This window comes from Panicum virgatum, chromosome 3N, assembly GCF_016808335.1.
Source record: "Panicum virgatum strain AP13 chromosome 3N, P.virgatum_v5, whole genome shotgun sequence".
Lineage (NCBI taxonomy): Eukaryota > Viridiplantae > Streptophyta > Magnoliopsida > Poales > Poaceae > Panicum > Panicum virgatum.
The window spans coordinates 50,570,147-50,579,970 of NC_053147.1; the positions used below are offsets into that span (position 1 = coordinate 50,570,147).

General features: G+C 45.3%; 1 protein-coding gene across 2 annotated transcripts; it reads left to right on the forward strand.

Annotated features, from left to right (window-relative positions):
- The first annotated feature begins 1,985 nt into the window (after positions 1-1,985).
- Positions 1,986-4,101, forward strand: LOC120666120 (cucumber peeling cupredoxin-like). Of its 2 annotated transcripts, XR_005671568.1 has the most exons (3): positions 1,986-2,341; positions 3,184-3,755; positions 4,049-4,101. XR_005671568.1 is itself a non-coding variant. In XM_039945911.1 (2 exons), exons 1-2 carry the CDS (start codon positions 2,107-2,109, stop codon positions 3,669-3,671), a joined length of 723 nt encoding a protein of 240 aa, XP_039801845.1. In that variant the 5' UTR covers positions 1,986-2,106; the 3' UTR covers positions 3,672-3,759. The 2 variants fall into 2 exon arrangements, 1 of the variants encoding a protein (XP_039801845.1); XM_039945911.1 differs by lacking the exon at positions 4,049-4,101 and having other exon boundaries at positions 3,184-3,759.
- Positions 4,102-9,824: the final 5,723 nt, after the last annotated feature.

Here is a 9,824-nt window from a genome sequence, read left to right on the forward strand (position 1 = left end):
AAACTTCGACAGGATTGAAGAATAAGATGTGCATGTTCCATTTTGCTACCACGCGCACCGGTAACTTTTACACATACTAAATTATTCAATTTCAAATTAGGCTAAAATAACTTATCTATATATATATATATAACTAATTCTGGTGCATTTCCTTGCACCAGGAGGTGGCCACATCGGCAAGAATGTATAGGCCGTCGGATCGGCCGATCCAACCACCAGAAACAATTCTAGGGCATTTGACCCATATGTGGGACCCGTTGATATGGGTCCCACATGTGGGCCCCACTGTGGGCCCAGTAGGACCCGACATCGTGGGTCCCACGAGTGGGTCCCACCATATGTGGGGCCCACAGAACCAATTATATGTGAGGTTTACCATAGTTTTTCAAACAAAAAAAACCTCTGAACTCTGATAAAATCAACCCGCACTCTACCTACGTCGCTCCAAATAAAACCCTCTAAGGTTTGATGAAATCAATTTGCACTCCACGAACGACAAATTCACATAAAACACTCCAAGACTTCTGCAAAACCAACCCGCTTAATGTGTATCGGTGACGGGTTAAATCGCCTCACATATTTACACACTGCATATACCACAACATTGACACGTATGATGACTGCCACATACAACCTTCTCGGTACGAATGAACACATGGAAGATCCATAGACATATTTCAACGGTCCACACCTCTCACACATACATTTAACAATCTAAATCAAATTTAATCGAACTCGCAACAAAATTTATAAGCACGGATATAAATTCATGACGGGCCTCTCAGAGGCGCCAACGGCGCGGCATTTTTCTAGTGACGAAACTAAAACAAAACATGTTGAGTAAAGCAGTAACAGAAAAGACAGAACAAATTATTTGCAGATAATGTTATATGACTGGAAATGTTATATGACTGGTTAACGTCCGGATCACATATCCATGCATAACGTATTCTTAAAAATTGGCATTGATATTCTTGCATCATTTCTTTTATTCATGCCAAAGATGGATTACAGGTGTGAAGATGCAGTATAACAATGTAGGTGGGTAGCGTATAACCGCGTAGGCGCCCAACTACCGTCGGTGCGCGCCCAGCCTGGTTGGCCGCTCTCCCTCGCTCATCTTTGCTTCCACCTACCAACGAACCGACCGACAAAGAAAATTTGGAAGACGACGAGACAAGACGCACGAACAAGTGTTAGCAAACTGCACGCTCGAGCCAGGTCTCTTTTTTTAAAGCACCCAAGAGCATTGGGGAGTCATGTAAAATTTTTAGACGCCCACACTGATCGGACTCAACGCAGACGAGGCTGGCCGAGTAGTCTCGAAACTGCAGCACTCACGCCACCACACAGGCACACACCCCACACACACGCTATAGTACCCATGGGAACACTGTTCCTGGTGCGCCACCCGCGTCGCTCCCGATGGGAATCGAACGCGGGCCGGCAAGCTCGCACACCTGGCGAGTTGCCAACCGAGCTACGACTCGTTCGCGCTCGAGCCAGGTCTCATGTGGGAAAAAGCTGAACAGGAAAATACGAGTCTAAGGGTGTGTTTAGTTGGTGAAAAAATTTGGCTTTTGATACTGTAGCATATTTTGTTGTTATTTGATAAATAATATCTAATTATAGACTAATTAGGCTTAAAAGATTCAACTCGTGCTAATCAGTTAGATCGTGTAATTAGTTTTTTTCAGTGACATTTAATGTTCTATGTATGTGTCCGAAGATACGATGTGATGTGTACTGTGCAAAAAATTTTGGAACTAAATAAGACCTAATTAAAGTACTAGTGTCAAGGAGAAGAGGTGGCCTATTGCCTGTTGGGACGTCACATCATCAGATCTTTCGGAAAACGAGACCTGACCTGGACCTGCAGGCTGCAGCTTCAGTGCAGGCCACCGACGCTACTACTTGCCCCGTGGGTACGGTGCCACGTCCCTCTCGTTGACGCTCCGGCTCACGTGCGGCGGCACACTGCATCATGTGCGGCGGCACGAGAGCCGGTCGCATACAAATTAAATCCATGCTCCACCGCCCCAGCCGCACCCGCCAGTCCCAAGAACACTCGATCGAGCTGAGCTTGGTCGCCGGCGTGCAAGATCCATGGCGCGGCTCCCGCGACTGCCCGCCGCGGCGGCAATCGCCGTGGCCGTCCTGGCGGCCGCCGCGCTGCCGGCCGCGCGGGGCGCGTCGCCGGCGGCGGACGACGCGCCCGAGTACCGGAACCACACCGTGGGCGGCGCCGACGGCTGGTTCTTCGATGCCAAGGCCAACGCCACCTCCGGGAACTACTCCGGATGGGCCAACGGCGAGACATTCTACCTCGGCGACTTCCTCAGTACGTCCTTCTCTCCTTTCTTGCCTGGCTTGCATCCTCTGTAAATTATATGTGTATTTCCGTTTCGATTGGATACAACCCTGCTGCTTAATTTCTTCAGCGTGCCATGGGGCAAGGAAGGTAATTAAGTAGCATTTCCAGGTGGAAGAAGTTGTTCATCTTACTGCCTCAATTTTGTATTTCAAGTAAATATATGTGATGATGGAAAACTTGAACTTCACCAATTTGTCTTCAGAAAGGTGGAGTTCGAAATCAAATTGGTACAAGTTTAGCTTGCCAATGTTGAATGATGCTGTCCTATGTCCTTAGCACAGGAGTAGGTGCAATTAGAATCTTGGACTCCTGACTCCATCCACCGACATGCTAGTAATCACGGATCACTTTAGCACTAAACAACTACTAGGAGATTAGAATTGAGATCCAGATCTGAGCGCCAGCCCGGTCAAAATCGAGAAGCTGTCATGCCACATGCGCCAGCCAATCAACCGCCCCAAATGGGAATCCTGTGCTGCACGTGCTGATACATGGAATTGAAAGATTGCCATGAAGTCAAAATCAAATCTCTGATTGAAAACAGCTAACAAAAATCCTGTGTGCCATTTTCTCTGGAGCAGAGAGGATCCTGCCACCGTACAAGTACCAAATTGCCGCGTGAACTCATGGTTTCTGAATTTGATGCAAACTGCACAAACACTGTACTACCATCTGCCATAAACATAAATTAGTAGCTAATCCAAACACTATACATTCAATTGAACCTGCTCATATTAGACTAGAACAAGAACAATGGAAAACCGAACCCAAGCTAACCATTCTTTTGCCCATGTTTTCGCCATTACCAGTATTCAAGACGAACGACAACTCGTCGGTGGTGCACACCACCAACGCCACAACCTACGACCTCTGCTACCCCGCCGACGACCTGTCTCCGACTACCTACATCTACGGCGGCGGCGGCGGCGGTGGCGGCGGCCTCGAGCAGAACAACACGATCGCGGTGCCTCTCGTCCAGGAGGGCTCCAACTACTTCTTCTCCGACGCCGACGGCGGCGCGCAGTGCCAGAAGGGGATGCGCTTCGAGATCAAGGTCGAGCACGGCCAGGGCCTGCCGCCGTCGCTGAAGAACCCGCCCCCGGCGCCCAAGGAGCGCGTCCTCGCGCCGCCCCCGGCCGGGACGGCCTTCTCGGGCACCGGCGGGGTCGAGCCTGGGGACGGCGCCGGCGACAACGGCGGCGAGGGCAGGAGCGGTGCATGCAGAGTGGCGGCGGCGGGTGGCCGGTTCTTGGGGGCGGCAGTCGCTGTGGCGCTGGCGGCTCTGGTTGCTGCCTGAGTGGACTTGGTGGGGTCGTGATGTCAGAGATAGGAGTTCTGCCATTGGTTGTTTGGATTTCTGTATTTAATTTTATTTATATGACCTTCTTTTGTTCTCAGATTACATCATCTATATATAAAATTTCATGGTCAAATTCGTCTTACTCTAGAAGTTACAAAAAAGACAAATTTGAGATGCATTTGAACCATTATTGTTGTCAGAAAATTTGTCTTTTTTGTAACTTTTAGAGTAAGATGAATTTGACCATAAAATTTTGTATATAGATGAGGTAAGCTGAGAAGCACATTCATGATTTTTTTCAGAATTTTTTGAAACTTTTTTTAGTAGGTTTGCACGGATTTGCACAAGATCCTTGGTTTGCACCAGATACGTTCCCTTCTTTTGGTGGGCGATAAATTGTCATTGTTTACTAGTTTTATTTTTTCTCCTTTGGCAGTCAGTAGCAAATATATCTGTGCATTACAGGAAGCCATATAAATATATTAATTAATATATAAAATAGGTAAAAACGCTACAATATATCTGCCCGTAGCTTATAATGTTTCTGCCCGTAGCTTATCCAACGGTGGTCGCGCACCATGCAGCTCCCCTGACAGTTATCCCACGATCACCATGCGCCCGCTGCTCAGGCTGCCCCATGACATGCCGGTTCCCCCTTCTAGAAATGAGAGGGTAATTTTATTCAAAACATGCGTGTTCATTTTCTCTCCTCATCTTCTTTCTCAAGGGTTTGCTCTCTTTATCTTGCTCTCACACTCACCGGCGATTTTGGCCATATTAGGGCAGTCGCAAAGGTATAGCAAAAGCTGCTCTCTACAAGGTAGGTCCAACTCACCTATAGACAAAGCTTTGCGAACCAGCTTATGGTACGTCTACCAAGACGTCTATAGCAGTTTTCAACACTTGCTCGTATTTATGAATGCCAGTGATCCAACATGGACACCATCTCTGTAACTATATGTGGCTACACAAAGTAAAAGTAAAGACAACAAACATCACAACGCTTTGAAAGAATATAGTCTCCAAAAATACCACCATACCAATTCATGGGCACATTTGAAAATAGATAATTATAACATCTCAGACATTTAACTAGTGCAAGAAATAGTAGAACTACCAAGCTAGTACTCAGCAACCCATAACACAAATCAAAGAGTACAGTTTCCTCTAGACCACATAGCAGATAGAAGATGCTTTTCTCGATGAAGATCGAACAAAAGACGAAAGCCATCTGATAACACTAGCATTTTCCAGCAGTTTATTAGCACGTCCTGAAATAAAGAAAGAATAAGATTTCAAGTCAGGTGCTCAATATAATTATTTGTACTAACAAGAACAATAATAGGCAACAAGAGCTTACATTCAAACAAATGACTAATTACATCTTATTGCCATAATGTTCCAAAATGTACCTTTGGCCTGGACCGATGGCCCGTTTTCTAGTAGTGTGTGCTCAATTAGATCATTTTTCAGTTGGGTATGGACCAAGTGATCACGTGTAGCAGAATTTCAACGTCGAATGTCATCAAAGCATGGGTTACTGTTAGTGGCCTTTTGCACTTCAGGTGGAAGAGCAATTGATGCACCTGGGACAACATTCAAGTCAATAGCCTCCTCAGCCAGTTCTCCCTCATCTTCAACAATCATATTATGGAGAATTACACAAGTTGTCATGATTTTTCGAAGAATCTTCATGCTCCATGATCGTGCTGGATGACGGATGATGTTGAAGCGAGCTTGCAACACCCCAAATGCACGCTCTATATCTTTTCTTTTAGCTTCCTGTTGCCTTGCATGCACCTTGTGTTTCTCTAGTTGAGCTGAATTGATAGACTTCACAAAGGCTGCCCGTTCTGGATAAATTCCATCTGCAAGGTAATATCTATTGTTGTACTGCCTACCATTGACATATTACTTCCATAAACAACAGGGACTGATTCAGCACATTAATGTCATTGTTTGAACCAGCAACACCATAGAACGCATGCCAAATATGAAGGTCATACGAAGCTACTACTTCAAGGATAACAGTTGGGAATCCATAAACGGCCATTGCTATACCGCCCCTTCCATGCAGTTGGACAGTTTTCCCACCGCCAATGCATGCAATCAATGCTACCTAACATCCTAGGGAATCCACGAGACTCTCCAACTTGGAGAAAACGCTCTGTATCCTCAATAGTGGGGCGCCGTAGGTACTCAGGCCCAAATACTTCAATCACCCCTTGCATAAAAGTTTTCCAAGCACTCTAATGAAGTACTCTCTGCAACCTTTAAGTACTCATCAAGCATGTCAGCTCCAGTCCCATATGCAAGCATATAAATGGTTGTTGTGCACTTCTGCAATGGTGAGAGTCCTAGGCGTCAGTACAATATATCCTTTGAGCAAAATAGGAAGACCAAACACCTAGGGCATTCACTATTCTTAAAAAGGCATGCCTTTTCATTCGAAATCTTCTACGGAATATTGTATCAGAATAGAGAGGATTTTCATCAAAATAATCAGCCATAAGTTGTGCATGAGCATCTTCACGGTTCCTGTTGATGTACTTTCTTGAACCACTCCGATGCCGATGGACCAGCTTACATTTTGGCCTTGATCTTTGCTTTAATTCGGGCGCCAAAAGAGTCAAGAATATTTTGGTTGGCTAAGAACTCTTCTTCAGTGTATATATCGAATGGATCTATGGAATCACCGGACTGATCCGATATGTTTGGAGATAAGGGTGGACAGAAATACCAAGAAAGAAGTGTATGGAATGGAGGTCTGTACTATATGGAATAGATGGAATAGAGGAAGAAGGCAGCAATATATAGAAGCAGCCTGCATAGAAGTTTGGTTTGGTAGTAATTGTTTGTTGGTAGTGTAAGTTCACTGCCTAGTAATTTGCAATGCAAAATATTGTTGACTACCTAGTAAATATTGTTAACTAGTGTCCATGCTCATCAAAGCCTTGTATGATTCCAGCAAAGCAGCCTCCTTTCTAAGCCTTGCTGCCTCAATCTTTGCATCAGAAACATGTTGTTGGGTCTTTAAAAAATCTTCATGTCATTTGGTAGCTGCAGCTTGAATATCCATGTATTTCTTCATATCTTCATCTAATCCAATGTCCTCGGTTTTGCCTTTTCCCTTACCCAAGCATTGTTTCTTAGCTTCTTTCGTCCCGATTGGACGTTCCTTTTCACTATCTTCAGGCTTCTTCATGTTGTCTTCCACTCCCCCATCATCATCCAGCTTCGTTTTGTTTGAACGAGAAACTTCATCCAGAATTGCAATCCACTTGGGCTCATCCTTCATAATCTTCCAGCAGTGCATAACAGTGAATGGTCCTTCTTTGTACTCACCCAAATAAAATTGCAAGGCCTTTTCTCTCAGCTGGTCATCCGACTGACCGCTAGCGTAAATTGAGGTAGCCTTCTTCCAAGATCCACAAAAAAACCCAACCCATCTCTTAATCTTTTGCCATCTATCTCGAAGATGCTTTACTTTCCTTTTCCGATTGGAAGGTGTAGTGCTATTATAGTCTCCATGCACAACTCCCCAATAGTGATCATTTTTCTTGCTGTGGCCATTGATCGGGTCATTCGAATGAAATAACCAAGCACTCACGTACAACATAAATTGCAAGTTTAGATATTGCTTTAATATTTGTACAGACGTTTCACAACACTGTGCTTTAACTTACCAAACGCACATCTTCATCTTGTGTCCATGGTAAACGTTTTTCTTTCCTGTCCCCTTCTCCATCATCAATGTTAATGACATTTTTTCCTTTCTTACTTGATGCAGCATATTGAGTGATTGGATCAGAAGGTGGTGCCGATAATGAACCCAGGCCATTTTGGAGGAGGCTTTGAAATCCACCAGCCATACTGCAATTTTTATCATGGAAAAATATTAGCTTTAGAGAGCAAAAATTAGCTATATCAGTACTGCAGAAATTTTGATTGCTCTAGAGCAAGTCTAAGAAACCATAAGGAAATCAACTTCTTACCACTCTAATGAATCTGTGGATTTCTCAATGTTGACATGGCCATTAGGCGTGGGTACAACACCTATATCCAAGGTCCATACGGAGAAATAAATGAGTTGTTTTGTGGCATTGGTGCACGCCACCAACCTGCGTACCATATATACAACACACAATTGCTTTGTTAAACAGGAGTAAGAAAATGCAAATCTACTGCTTTTGCTTAGCTTAGCACATAATGCAGACAACAGGTTCATATAAAGAGGGATCTGAATCTATAAACTACAAATCAACCAAGAGCACTAGCAGAGTGATTGAATTGTCAAGCAAATGAATCTCTATAGACAAGAATAGCAGCTGGGATTTGCATTGGTAAATATCGAGCCATGTTACCTCGAGGAGGGGTCATGGCTTGCCCAGATGCTAGATAGGAGATGTTGGGCTTTACTGCAGCACCCCACCAAGGCACACCAGCTGCCGGAGCATGAGGGACTGGAGCAACCTCCCGACTGGACCTATGGCTCATCACTTCAAACAAATTTTGGATTGCGGATGCTAGGTTTTGGGAGGGCAAAGAGCAGGCAATGGGATTAAGTAGTCAGCCACGGGAAGGAGATTAAGGGGGATTTGCGCGCACGAACGCGGGAAGGAAACTGGGATTTGGCACGCGGATGTCGCGGAAGACGTAGAGATTTGGCGTGCCAGAGACGACGAGTGCATGTCGCGTGGAAGACGCAGGCACAGGGAAGGGGAAAAATCATCAGTACGGGGACCAAAGGTGCACGCACTCGATCCCATCTAGCGGCAGCTTGGCCGATTGCGCATCATTTGGTACTTGCAGATAGTTGTGCTCTCTCTCCATGTTTATTCTCTTCCACATAGGATAGGATGATGACATGGATCTCTTACAGAGAGCTGAAGTGGCACCACTGCGGCTACCCTCACCCATCGGCGAGCATCCCCACGACATTTTGACCAAGGTTTTTCACTATTTTTTGCCCTTGTTTTTTAAAGTCACCGATCCCGAGCACCTGAACCAAGAGCTAGGGAAGGAGTGCTGGAAGCGCAGATCCTAGGTAAGCGTTTCCTCCAGTGCGCTCGCATCATTTTGATCCCCCTCGGCATTTTTGACTGAGTTTTTTTTTGCTACTTCTGTCTTTTTTCTCAAAGTCATCGACCCCGAGCTGGTGGAATGAGTGATGGAAGCTCAGATCATATAGGCGAGCTCATCCCCCCTCTCCCGCGCTTATGTTCTCTTACTCTCTTCTAAAACTCGTCTCTGATTTGTTAGTTTTTGAGGATTTTTCTGCAGGAGCATCTCGCAGGCTTGGAATCCGCAGCGCAGTATTAGGTCTGCGACCACACCTATTCTAATCTCTTTCACCTGAAATCTCAACCCCCCCCCCCCCCCCCCGCTTTCCATTTATGATTTTTTGTTGTGTGGTTTTGGTTTGCAAGGAAACATTAACATCTCTCTCTATGTGCTGTGCTCGATGCTCCATGCTCTCTACTATTTTTTGCTTCTCATCCCCCTCAGATCCCTTGCAAACCAAATGCACTACCGGAAACGGCAAGCAGCAACTTTGCCGTGTGCTCAAAATCGGGCACACGGCAAAGGCCCTTTTTGCCATGTGCTGCCAGAGAGGCACACGGCAAAGTTGCTGCATACAGCAAAAGCCCTTTTTGCTGTGTGCCAGCTCAGGCACTCGGCAAATTAGAATATTTGCCGTGTGCTTTTTGTGTTTGCCGTGTGCATAGTATATAGCACACGGCAAAGTTTTTCAAAAAAAGTTGATTTCACACTCCCAACATTTTTTGGTATACACGTATTGTATATAGTACTTTATGCTAACATCTGGTATTTTTTTAGTCTCTTTTCTACATTTGGTCATTTAATTTCTTTAAACACATTTGTTGGAATCATATTCATAGAAGAAGCGAAAGGCACCAACGGGACCCCCGAGTGCTCAGCCACCAAAGTATCGTCTGGTGCAGAATACTCCACCAAGAGCTCCACAGAGAAATGCCCCAACGGGCAGGTTTGTTTTTAGGCCACCTCAGCAACAGGGAGGATTCAGACCTCCAGTCTTTAAATAGCCGCAGCAGTTTGGCCCAAGGCCAAATGCCCCACAGTTCAATCGTGGGAATGGTGACAATCGATGCTTTAATTGCGGCAGTA